General features: G+C 38.1%; 1 protein-coding gene across 6 annotated transcripts in view; it reads right to left on the bottom strand.

Annotated features, from left to right (window-relative positions):
- RUS3 (root UVB sensitive protein (Protein of unknown function, DUF647)) overlaps window positions 1–14069 on the bottom strand; it is a 337640-nt gene that overhangs the window by 128230 nt on the left and 195341 nt on the right. For all 6 annotated transcript variants that reach the window (XM_089373530.1, XM_089373529.1, XM_089373532.1 and 3 more), the window contains one exon: window positions 10017–10109. In XM_089373530.1, the coding sequence (XP_089229656.1) occupies window positions 10017–10109 (93 nt within the window). The remainder of the gene's footprint in view (window positions 1–10016; window positions 10110–14069) is intronic.

Here is a 14069-nt window from a genome sequence, read left to right as displayed (position 1 = left end):
ATGATCCTTCTCTGGGCCTCTTGTCCTGCTTGGTTTGAGAAGTAGGAGTTTGAAGAGTAGGAGGTAAAACCTGTTCTTTTGCTTCTTGAAGAGTATTCTCTTCCCATTGTTCTTGATTTTTGAACTTCTCAATCTCTGGTCTTGGTGTATGATTGTAAGGTGTGGTTTTGAGTTCCACCCTTAAATCTAAGATAATACTGAATGGGTCATAAGACCAGGTGAAGCTCAGTTGAAAACCCATCTGTTTTAGCATGGTATCTACTTCTAAACTTGTTGATCTAGTGTTACAAATGAATCATATACCTGTGCCTTTATCTTGAATTGTGATCTCCTCTTCCCCGAAATGAAATGAAGCTCATCCATATTCATCATTTGCCTAATATATTCCAGAGAGAAATTTCTCATTGGAACATACTTAGGAAACTTATATGGAGCCAATTCGCAGCCATATACTTTGAACTCTGTGTAGTTCTGGAAAAGACACCAGTCTTCTGTTCTAACTTGATCACTAAGATGCAAGATCCTTTTGATTTTTGTACTGGTCCTGGATTCACTCTGACTGTAGAGAAGCTGTGCAACTGGGTGAATGAAGCAATCAATGAAGTCCGAAAATCTGAACTCAGTTGAGTTCTTCCTAACCAATGAGGTCCACTGTGTGACAGCTTGATTCTCTTGCTGATCATCCTGCTTGTAAAAAACAATGGGTAAGTTGTCTCCCTACTGAAAAATAAACATATGAACTAACACAGAGGAGTATTTAAACACTCCTTCAGTAGTGATATTCATCAATTGTTCATGCATAGCTTCAGCCAAAAATTGACTGTAGTTATACATGAAGGTAGGTTTGTTCTCTTTAGAAAAAATGGACAGATAGCCTAGGATAGCTTCATCTACCCATTGATCTAATTGGTAGCCTAACAAGCAAGAAATTAGGGAAATTATGTGTTTGGCTCTCTTAGGGAACATAGATGCTGGATAAGGAGGATTCTTTTTGGGGAGCTCAGCATCTTCAGGGAGAAAGATCTCAAAAATTTGAGCTCTTTGAGGGAAGGTTAGCTTATGATATAGGTCAATTAAGGTTGCAGTGGAGAAAAAGCTTAGGGAATCATTTTCTGGGATCAGAAGCATTTTATTAATGGTTTCTAGAGTGATAGATATCAGAATGTTTCCATTCTGAGCTACCACTATTCTCTGTAAAGGATTATACTTGGCTTGGCACCAAATAACTAAATCAGGAAAGGAATAGGTCTGAGGGAACATATACAGAGGTAGAATGGATTCCCATAGGTTTATTTCATCTTCAGAGTCAAAGTATGTCTACTTCAGCCAATTGTGCAATTCGAACATGTCAAATTCACATTTAGTGTCTACAATCTTGAAATATTGGTCAGCTAATGGGATATGGTCTAGGTCTAAGGCATCAGAGGCCTTTGGGGTTTCCTATGTTGTAGAGGAACTAGCAGAAGGCTTGTCTTTCTTCTTTGGAGCCATGATATCAGAATTGAAATGGTAGATGGCAGAAAAATTGCAGAGATATGCTAAGAAGATGCTTACTGTTGCAGCTCGGCAATGGCATGAATCTGTATATGAATAGTGAATTCAACAGTTAAAAAGCAATTGAAGAAAGTGGGTGTAACGAGGCGAAGGTATATTTATCAATGGATTAAGGCTACCGTTACAGGAAAGTCGTTGTTCATCGGCTAATTAGGAATTTAATGCAGCAACGAGAGGCAATAAATGGCAACAACGAATAAGCGGGTACAGATAGGTGGTAACGGGTGAGAGCATGTGACATGGAGTGGTTGGAGGCAGATAATGCAGGAGGTGTTATCGTTGGCGCAGTATCGGGAAGTGAGGGAAGGTAGGAAGGCGAATTTCGGGGGGGGGGGTAGTGGTACGCTGTAAGGAACGAGGGGGGTGCGAAGTGCAAAGATGGTGACACGTAAGAGGGGGGCCTGCGCAGGCAAAACCACTTTTCGCACCCCCCCGCCCCCCACCGTTATCTCGTATCATGGCGAGGGGTGCAAAGAGTCTTCCCCGCCGTTGATCTGGGCAGGGAGGCAGATCGCCGTCAATTCTTGCTTACCGATCACTTACCGACAAAAACCTTTTATTGTATTTGACTTTGGCTAAAAAGCATATAAACATGGTTATTTACAAAATAATTAATCACCTTTTAAAAGGTAATTAAGCGATAATAAAAAATTAATCTCTCTTGGGCGCGTTTAGACTAGCTGCCCTTATTTAACTATTTCACTAATTTAAGCCTAATCTAATATAACTTAGGCCAAATTTTGAGCATGTTAGGTCATTATTTATCCTATTCTAGCCTATCTTCTAATGTTCAACCAAGATTACACTGTTTGGTTGAATTTATTCTCTAATCTAATACAAAAATTTAAATGATTTGACCAAGGTTAAACAATTTGATTCAAATCAGAAGAAAAGGCTGTGGCATAAAAACAAGTTGCACACAAACCTTTATTTATTACAAATGCAATTTATTTCATGAAGTGGCATTTAAACAAACACACTTATACAAATTTTTTTATTTTCTTTTGATGGGGTTCTATTTCATCTCTTTTTTTTATTTTCTATCTTTTCATATTTCCATTTTTTCTTTAGTTTTTCATACCCTCTTTTATAAAATAAAAACTAACTTATCAAAACTAAAGCATGTTACAACACTAGTATGGCCAGTTGCGAAGTTGTTTGGTTGAGGAAGCTCTTTTGTGAGCTATTTGAACACATTCTGGTTACCACCATGATCTATTGCGACTACCTAAGTGGGATTTGCCCTTCATACAATCCTGTGTTCCACGACTGTTCCAAGCACATTGATATCAGGGACCACATTTTCAAGGATATGGTACAATAGAGAACAATAAGACTCCAACACATCAGGACCGATGAGTAGGTTGCTCACATCCTCACGAAGCCCATGGGGAAGGTCAAATTCTTAGCCTTCCGAGAAAGACTTGGAGTGACACTGAGTTTTGGGCACTCCAGGGGGCTTGGGGTACTTCTTGGAGATATGAGCGACCATAGGGTGAGTGGTTCACCTTCCCCTATAGGTGCGTTGTGTACAAGTTAAGTGGTTCACCTTCCCCTGTGATACCCCATGATGGTTGACGTGTGTAGGATCAGTGGTTCACCTTCCCCTACGATTGATGACACATGTGTAAGGTGAGTCGTTCACCTTCCCCTACGATTGATGATAAATGCATAGGATGAGTGGTTCACCTTATCCTATGGCATATTAGCAGGATGACTGGTTCACCTTCTCATGTGGATGCCGCAACATACATCTTACCCATGTAGTCGGGGACTCATGGGAAGTACCTTTCATCTGGACAATGAGTTGGGAAAAGAGGATAGGGACCATAGCACTACAGATGGATGCATAATGTACCATTGTACTCCCTATGTCTAGTATGCATGGTGTTCAACAACTTGATATGGGATCAAGTCTGATTGGGGTTCTACTCCTAGACTGACTTTTATCAGCGAAGAGTGGTAAGGTCTTGTGACTCACTCTCGATCAATTCTTCTTCAGCATCTATATTAGTGTTCAACAGAGCAAAGACGAGATACAAAGATGGTACATGACAACAGGATGGCATGATGATCGATGATGATGGATGGATTGGCAAGTGGAATTCTCCCTAGTTTAGAGTGAGTGTTAAAATTGGCAACTATGGCCAAATTCCACTTTAGACAACTCATTTGATGGAGATGATTATTGCATTGAATTCCGCTTTTTGAGAGGACCAAAATTGACCTAAAGAACATCAAATTTGGACAAGCAAAAATATGTTTTTGAATTTATGCCCATATATGTGCAAATTGTCAAGGTCGGCCACATCATCATGTAGCTCATGAAGCCCAATGGACATGTCTCTTCACCTTCAATGACTTGTATAAATATAAGTGACCTCCAACCTCATTTGGCATCTCACTCATCACACATCATCTTCTCTCTCTTCATCTGATTGGTTCGTACACCTCATTGGGCAGCGGATTTTCTCTCACACGTGTGGCAGGGAGGAGGAATTTTTGGGCAAATTACAGGACCGAAATTTCAAAGTTGTCGCAGGGTTTGACGAGCGTTGAACAGGCACTTTGACTCATCCTTTGACTGTGAATTTGGTGGAAATTTTTGTTTTTGGCAAGTCAAAGTGTTTGGCACAAAAATTGAGAATTTCTAGGCACTTTGACCTGTGTTGACCATAGGCTTGTTTGACCGTAGAGTTGACTTTGGGTTGACCGAGTTTGACTATTGTTTGGATGATTGTTTTGGGTTGACTTTGACCAACTAAAGAGGTTGATTTTGACAGCCTTTGACCGAGCTTCAAAGGGGATGTTTTGTTGACGCGTTGACCATCTTTAACTTTTTGGCTAAAGCTGAATTTAACTGCAGACTTGATAGGGCTGTTTTGACCTTGATTCGGCAAAGTCAATTTGACTTTTTGTATCTCTTTTCTGAACATTTGATATAATAATAAGAAGAATTGATCAAAGGGTTTTTCCCTGGCATCCGCCAAATCTGATGTTCTCTTGTCTTGGCGTGTCTTTTGCATTTTGTTATTCATGTTCTATATATAGTTATTGTCAATGTGATTTATGGTTAATGTGATTGCTATTGGAAAACGAAATTGGAAATTGTCATTGGGCTACTAAAGGACATTGAAGTAATTGTGCTAAGCATAGAACATACTATTGTTAACTAAAATTAACATGACTTTAATCATAAAATCCTCAAGTTTGCCATATTCATCATCAAAGGAGGGGCATCGTCTGGTGCTACTTGGGTTGACATCAATAACAACCACATTTCAACATCTTGAGACCTACGCCAGATCTAATTGTAGACCTATTTATGGACAAAATTGAAGGGATCTTTGTAATGGATATTGGAGGGTTGGCTTGGCACTTTTGGGAGGTCATCTTGTTGGTCAGTATTTATCTATGTGATCTTGCCAAGGATATTTTATTTTGATGTACAAATTGGATTGAATTGGACATTCTCTCATAAGGAAAGGTTGTTGGGTTTTTCCCCTTAAAGTGGGGTTATGCCAGAGTAATATAGTCTCTTGTTCATTGTCTTATTGTGATCTTTACTGCTCTATGGATCTTAATATTAATGGTTGAAATTTTCAAGTATAACTATTTAATGATTGGAATGTTCTAAAGAAGTCAAATTGTATCACTGGAAATAGTAATCAGTTAAAAAAAAATTGTTCTAGTCTTGTATGCTACTAGAAAATCAACATACCAGTCATCAAGAGCTCTTTAACACACAAATTTCATAGGGTAACCATGTCCAAAATGAGAGAAGATTCCAGGCAAGTGATGCGTAGCCCCAAATTTGGAATAGTGAACATTTGTGGATAACTAGAACTACTCTCAAACATCCTAAAACAATTAATGGTAATGTTAAAATTTTAAGTGAAAGGATGAAAATGAAAGATAAAGGAGAATTTAACATAAATATTAATTACATAGCATTCGCAGGGCCCTATGGTTGAATATTAAGCTACCACACTCATAAATTATTGTTTTTTTAAATGGTGTTCCAAGGGTCCTTAACTGCATTGTAAGAAACCAACCAGTTTTGTACAGAACCGGCCAGTTCAGTACCGAACCCACTGATTCCATCCTTTTCCAGTTTCCATAGAGGAACAGGTCGGTTCGGTAGCAAACCGGCCTTTTCTAGTCTGTAGCAGTGGTTCAAACTAGTTTTTGTTTGAAAAAAACAAGACTGGCCAGTTCAGTCCGGTCCAATCTGGTTCTCATAACACTGCTTTGGTGAGTGACCAAAGAGAAAAAGGAAATTGAAAAATCGTTTTAGCTTCATATTTCACATTATGGATTTCTCAAGTTTTTGGATAAGTTAGCAAACAATTGTTGGCAATTTGACATGAAACATTAATGTTGTTTTTGGCAAAAGTAGATGTTGACCACTACGTGTCAACGACCCATAGCAGTACATCCCCTTTTTTCGCAAAAGGGATAGCGCCTAATCGATGTGTCCATGCCGTCTAGCTATCATCATCAGCCCGACTTCCAAGATGTTATGTAAACCCATTCTGCATGTGTATAATGTAAATAATCTCAGCAGACCTGTGTCATGTATGTAATGACCTAAGTAAACCTACCTTTCTAGTGACGATCTCCATTTTAGGATGTCTTTCGTCTCACTGATTCATTTACGAATGATCGGCAAAGTTTTTCCCTCTAGTCTTACCCCAAAGCTGAAATGGATGTCGCTAGGATCTTAGGTGAGTCCTAGTGTTCTAGATCGAGTCTATGTAGAAGTAATTTGGGAATAATCCTAATTATTTGATTAGATTATTTTATTACAAATTGCTTGGTCTGCTGGATTATACTTGTGTTGCAGAAATGGGTAGTCTATGAGGGTCTGTAACAAATGGGTTTTCCCCCTTTATGATGTAAAAATGTGTAAATCTTGATGTAAAATGTCTAGCACATGGTCCCTCATAATTAGAAAACCATGGCTAAACATTTGAGGGTTGGAGAAATAATTTATACCCTCATAGGTTAATTAATTATATTTTTTAGCCCAAAATTAATTAAAATTCTAAGCCAAAAATTTAATTAATTCCAAGTCTTAGGTAAATTTAAATTCTCCAAATGCAAAATTCGACGGTCCTAAAAAATTAAATTTTAAGAGGTTCTCGGACTAAGGTAAATTAACTATTTTGATCACTTTTAAACCTTTGATCATTGGGGGTTAAGTCAAAGTCAAATTTTTGAGTTAATTAAAGTGCATTTAAATGAAAAATTCGAATTTCCTCAAAAATAAAATATTTCGACAAATGAGATTAAAAGATATTTTGACCTTTGTCAACAGTCGAGATTACTTTGATGAGGATCACTCAAACTAGCCATTGGAGGATTTATCTTTAAATAGAAGGTCAGTTGTCAGTCGATCTATCCAATCTCTAAGTCGTGTGCTTAGCAAAAAGCTCTGGTGTAATTTTTTTTCTGGATAATAAAGAAAGACTTTGGGGTTAAATTCTGTTGGTGCTACTCTTCGTGGGAATGTTGTAAGATGTTTTATTTCATGCATAATTTTTTCTAAAGCCATTGATGATAGCTACTAAAGAGTCATCTGAGCATAGGTATCTTGTTCAGTTTGCTGGAGTTTGAATAATAATTTTAATTTTGAACGTAATAGTAGGTATCTCTATTTGTCTAAATTTAATTATTATTTTCTCGCTCTATTTTTAATGGTTGGATTGAGTTTTGTAGGGAAATCTTGAGATAGATTATTGGGCATTAGGGGATAGTCTTCAGTTGGACCAGCCAACTCCCGATCTGTATTTCCTAAAGAGCCCAGCTAAATAAGCTCCAGGCTTATCATAAGATTTTTGTTTTGTGATGCATGAGGGTTTCGAGCTAGCACCTCTTTTTAAAATTTAAATTTTTTAAATTCATGTGCAGCATAATCATAGATTCGGGTAATTAGAGCCTTCAGTTTGTAATTATTGTAATTATCTAACTGAGTTTTGGGGTTTTTCCGATTTTATCATTGTATATATCGTTTGGGTGTTTTCTTTTCGTTGTGCAACTGCAAATTTGAGGGGAAAATTGGAATAGAAGCCAAATCTAAGCCATGGAGGGTAGGATCTGGACTTCTGGGGTTAACCAGCATTATTCTCCAAGGGTTTTAAATTCAGATCTTGGGTCATTTTGGGAGAAAATTTTAAAGCAGAGATATATTGGTGTGAAATTTAATTTTTTTGGGTTTGTTCTAGGGTTTTTGAGGCTACCATTTGCTGCCTGGAAGCCTTGTCAAATTTCTCTACTACCTAGGGTTTTCCATTTCTTTTCTCCCTCTCTGCTGCATTTTTTGAGCCCTTATCCCTGCCTATGTTTTTATTTTTTCCCTCAAATCACAGTCATCTATATCTCCATCCTCTACCGCCTGCATTTTCTCTTCCTCACTACTCGATCCAGCAATCCCTCCTTCTCTGCGCTACCATTGCTGCCATCATCTCCCTGCAGCATCCCCGTGCCCTCAAACCCTTTTGTCGTCTCCTGTCGTTCCCTCAAACTCCCTCGCTCCTACAATCACTGCTCCCTATCGATTGCCTTTGTTTGCGGCTTCTCTCAACCTACATTAAATCTGTGTCCCTCAATCCGCCTCCTTCCTCATCGCTCCCGTTATCGGCCTTCCCTCAAGCTCCTTGCTTTTCCGTTGCATCTGTCCCCTCATTGCCATCCTCCATCGATCCGCAAGCTCCATCGGTCCTCAACTCCATACGTCGCCACCAAACCTACAAACAAACATTCGTTTTCCTTTTCTTTATTTTATTTGTTTTATATTTCGTGTTTTCATTTAGGTTAGGTTTTAGTTTTATGAACAATTCGATTTTTTTTTTGGTTGCTTTTTCGATTTGTTTTGTCTACATTTAATTTTTTTTTGTTTTGATTTTTATTTAAACTCAAAAGAAATCTCAATTTTTTTTTTCAACTTTGATTTCAATTTCATTTTTTAGGGTTTTCTTTTCATTTTTTTTAATCTTTAAATTTTGTTTTTTGATCTTTATTTTTGCTTTAATTTTTCATTTTAATTTTTCTCATGTGACTTTGGTTTTGATTTCTTTTTTACTTTTTTTTTTAACTAAAAAATAAAAAAAAAAAAAAAAAAAAATCATTTTTATGTGACTTTGAAATTTCTAAAAGAATTAAATCAAAAGAGGACTTACGATTCCACATTAAAAAAATATATATATGTGGCCTTTGGCCCATTAAAAATTTAAATTATTAAAGCTTTTTGATTTTTCATTTTTGTTGCATTGAAAAACTTAATTAATCATTCGCCACATTAATTTTTCTCATAAAACTTAGCACATTAAAAATTGCCCTAGGAATACTCAAATTTTTAATGTAAAGTTCATTCTTGGGCTTTTATTTGTGTTAAGGGTTTTTGGAATTTAAAAATTTAAAAGAAAAATTTTGTGGTATTAATTTCTCTATTGTCAAACACGCTTAAAATCATATCTAAAGATTGACTATAGGAAAATTAACAAATTTTCTAGATCTAGGTCACTAAAGAAAGATCATTTTAGTTCTAGGATTATGAATTGCTTAGCATTTGAATTTCATGGTTCTTCAAGGTATTTAAATTTTTCGAAATTTAATTGCTAGAATATTTCGCATGCTAAGGTTTGGAGCATTTTTTACATCTAATTGTTCATGATCATCGTTTCTATCATATCTCTAATTCTCTTCTGAATAGCTTGATTTTGTTCATGATTAATTGAGCATCTAAAGCACTAGTCTAAAAATCATTTATATCTTGTGGCTGTGTCTTATTCATCTCAGTTGATATATATAAGTAACTTAGTTAATCAGAACTTGTCTCATTTTCATTAAGTTATTCAGCGTTAAGTCTCCTAGAGCCTGTGTTCCACAAGTCTTCCTCATTCATTTACCCTTAGAGACTACCCCCTTTGACTTGTCTAGGAGAGAGTCTAAACGGAGTGAGTAAGAATTAGAGTGACAACCCTTACTCTGAGTGTTGTCGCGGTGCCTGGACACTTTGTGCAACAACAGTAGGCATAGTTAGGAGGTTCTAGTTGGAAAATATGGGAAAATCCATAGCATAACCCAAAACCTAGGAACAATAGAAGCCAGTTTTGCATTCTCCTATGAATCTTTAGTATTACAACTTAACATCAGCCATAACTAGTATCTAAGTCAAAATTCAAGTGCAATTGGATGTTTATTATAGTTGTTGAAATGAACTGAATGCTCATGGAAGCCCAACTTGTGAAGATATGCACTACAAAGGCATGTACCACATGTGAGGTTTCAAATGTAAAACAAAAAGTTCAGATCTATGCCTATTATCTAGAAAATGAAAGAGGTTTCTTGTTAAAGAACATACATTAGAAATATAGAAACCCTTGCAGCGAAGCATAACATATAACAAATAGAACAAGAAGCAACAAATTAAGAGAGAAATAATCACATCAGATCCCCACCTTGACCATTTGTAATGAAACATTTCAGTAGTACTGACGTTCTTTCTTCATTTAAGCTATTCAAGCAAAGGCATCTAACCGCTTGATAGTTTGCTGTAAATGACAACACACAGACCAATAAATCAATATGGCTCATTTGATGAATGATAGGCAATCCCAGCAAATTGTGAGACCTTTCCTCAAATTTAATTAAACCTCAAACAAGAACAACTTGCTAGATGTTAACAACCTAAAAAAATTTCACAATCGTTTTCACAATAAAGCTGTTCTTTTTAAAAGAGAAAAATAAATAGAACATTATTTAAAGAAGTATGTGGACATAAATCAAGAACCATTTCTCATCTTACACTGAGTCCATATAAACCTATAGTTTCTGTAGAACTAAAATTCTCATTCACCACCAAAGCTGGTCATTTAAGATAATTTAGTATTGGTGAGTCAAAAACAAACTCCAACGTCTTGAAATGATTAGTCTAGACAGCTCAAATACAAATTTTAGACAAAAGTAAACAATGCATGCAATTATTTTTAAATAAAATACAAAAATAAAGTTCTAGTCCAATAGCATTAGTAAAACGCATTTGTTAAAGAAGCACTATAATATACATAATTGCCCAAAATATAGGGGATTGTGAGATTTGTTGCTTTGCATTAAAAGCTATATTTGTACATAGTTATAAAGAAGAAGGATGACAGAAAAGCCATTGACTTGATCATGCAGCAACAGTTACTGATACAGTATAAATAATTTGTTATGCAAGTCATAAAACTGCAATTTAAAAGCCTACATAAAAGCTAGAAGTGGAAGTCATAGTAATGACATGTAGTTCTATGTGCTTAATTTGTTAGCTAATTAGAAATCATAATTAAAATGCTAGCATAAGAAGACACATAGTTCACATTAGTAGTTATACAGGTTTTCTTATAAGCTGCATCTTATATTCATGGTTTCTTTTACATAATTCAAACTTCTTAATTCATCGACATCTAAACATTAAGCATAAATTACATCTACAATATATGCTTGTAACCTTAGATTCTACAGTTTAATTATACATTACTGCTTTGTTGACGGTGTTGGACCCGCCAACATGTCAAGGGGATCTCCCCGGTAAGAATTCCCAATTAGACCTCAGACCGTTTGGTGTAGGAGTCCCAGTAGTGGGTCGTAAGGTAATGCCTTTACCGCGATGTCGCACAGAGGCAAATAAGATAACTCTATCAGTAGCAAGGGTGTGACTGATGCAGTGAGTCAAGGAAGATGTATGAGAAGTTCTAACACTTTGAAGGGAGAAGAAGGTGAAGGTGAGTTCCAAGTTGAAAGGGATCAGTCCCAACTTTACTAGGAACACACAACACAAAAGGACATGCATAGCTTCCGGCGGAGCAGTGCACTCAGATGCGGCAGTCACATCATACAAGGTAAGATAACACGTACAACACTCATGAATCACTCTGAGACGAGTGCGACAGTTGTTACAACAAGGTTCATGTCAAAGGTCTGTCTGATGTCCGGCAGAGCAGTCGACACGAACGGTGACAGCGTAAACAACATATACAACACATTAACAACAAGATTCATATAATTGCATGTGAATCAGTGCATATACAAGTACGTAAGTTAAACAACATATATCATTAAGGCAACCGGAGCAGTCCAACTACAATAACAACATATGCATGAAAATGTGTTGCCTCTTATTATATAAAGAAGTGTAAGTCTCAATCATACAATACATCCATGTAAACCTGCTAGCCCCAACAGTGGAATGTTACAGCCACATCCGCTTGCTCCTCCAAAGAGATGTACTAGCTTCATGCAGTGGAGAAGCCAAGGCGCATTACAATACTGTCCAAGCCTTCTTCAAGATAGTCTTAGTAGAAGCTTGGCTGACCAAAAGCCTATACAATGAGTTATGAGGGAATATTTATAGCAAAGGGTGGGGTGACACTTGACATTCCCCTTTGTGATAGTTCAACTACCCTCATGACTCTTCACCGACTCTATCACTGTTACATCTAACTATTGACAATTGACTTACACTTGACATGACTCAATGTTATAATGCCCATGTACTCATGTGAGACAACATGGCTTGAGAAATCCTTGCAAGATATCACTAACACTCTGTCCGTTGTGATGAGACCAACTCTTTGACATGCTTGTGATGGTGAAAGTGGTGAGCTAATGCCAAGCTTGGTCATCCGTGATGGTGTGCATGCACCTCATGGTGACATCTTGCTGAAGCAAACTCTTGCTTTCGTTGTAACCGGTGCATTGGTTTGACTCCTTCATCCAACTCATCTGCTAACATGCGCATGGTCATCTTAGGTGCAACTGAATCGGCAACACACTGATGCATAGTGTCCGTGTTGATCTTCAAGTGTGTGTTGGTGATCATGCGCATCAACTTGCCGAAGTACATGTTCAGCTCCAGTTGGACTTGCTTCTTGTCTTCGCCTTGGTGAGTGTGTTGAATGGGTTGGACTGCATGCATGCGCTCAATGACATGCATGATGTTGAATCCCTTGCATGCGATCAACAACACTATTCACCATGTCTGCTCCGTGTTAGCTGTTGGGATGGATCTTTAACTTGTACGAGCGTAGTTTCATCCGTGAGTGCATGATGCACCCACTGTTGTTCCTGATCCTGCTGCAACTCATTCATCTATCTATGCAACTTCATGTTCTTCCTTGAGTTGTTGCTTTAGCACATGCAACTCCTTCTTTGTTCCATTCTCTATCTTCGCACGATCTTCATGTCGCGCCATCACCTCATAGTCAGAGTCTCCAAAGTTGCTTTCATCATCAATGGATCTACTTGAGCTTGCAACCTTGTTCCGCCTCCGTGTTGTCAACAACCCTCCTCTTGCATTCGTTGCATTTGGTATGCTGTCTTCAGCTGCTGTTCATGATGTTGCTCGCTGTGATGTTGCTGCTATCATATCTTGATGTCCTTGTCTACGAACAACTTGATGTCTTCGTGGGTAGGCAAGTCCATAGACACTTGATCGACTGCATCCCCAAGTGTGCTTTGAATGGTGTCTTTGTCTCTGCTCTCCTGGAAACCATTCTTCTTGTACTGCTGAGAGGAAGATGAACACTTGCAATACCTAGAGACATGACAACACTCATGGCAAGCAATCTGTTAGTCGAAAACCAAAATGAACATGAGAACTGACTTGCAACATACTTGGGTGAATGATCATGAAGGTTGCACAATTTCGGTCGGGAGGTTGGGGGACTGATTGCCAAGACTGCACAAGGCACATTCTGGGTTTCTGGCAGACCGACTGACTACTGGAACTGTGCAATGCACAGTCCAGTCTAGCTACTGACTACAATGCGCAATTCCAACTGGAAACGGTTGCTGGCCTAGGGACAAATTTGCGCAATTTCTTGGGCCAAGCAGCCACTGTCCTCCAAAAATGCGCAAAACAGTCCTAGAGGCCAGTGCTGGGTAGGAATGCGCAAATCTGGAGAGGAAGGTGAGACTTCCTTTCCCAGATTGCACAATGCAGCCTTGGTGAAGACAGAGTCTGGGCCAAGGTTGGCCTGACTTGCCAACGAGCAACTAAAAGCAAGTAAGCCAGTGAATGCATGGCGACACTAAGTGATAGAAGAAGTGATTAACAATGCATGCAAAACATGAATGAAAGATTCAGCAAACAGATCAACATGCATGTGGGTGAGGAAGTTCGCCGGTTGGGCGAACCTCTGTGCAAAACAGTTTCATGCATGCAACAACAATGAGATAGCAACGAAAACTGAAACAGAGCTAGGACAAGCTAGTATATATGTAAACGACAACAAGCGCTCAAAGAAATCAAGCAAACAATACTCCTACAAGCGAATACACAAAAAGCGACAGAAATGCAGCGCAAGACATGGGAAGCGGGCTTACCCTAGAACAGTTGCGTTGACTGTGCCGACTGCTCCTAGATGTGATGTGGGATGTCAAAGCTGCAAGGTTGATGTGAGGAATGAGCTCTGCAGCGTCCAGTTGATGAGTTTTGATAACGTCAAGGTTATGACGCGTATGCCACGAAT

This window comes from Pinus tabuliformis, chromosome 8 (assembly GCF_031772625.1).
Source record: "Pinus tabuliformis cultivar Carrire ecotype Pingquan chromosome 8, CPIR1, whole genome shotgun sequence".
Classification (NCBI taxonomy): Eukaryota; Viridiplantae; Streptophyta; class Pinopsida; order Pinales; family Pinaceae; genus Pinus; species Pinus tabuliformis.
The sequence above is the reverse complement of the archived record's forward strand: the minus strand, read 5'-3'. Positions and strand labels throughout refer to the sequence as shown.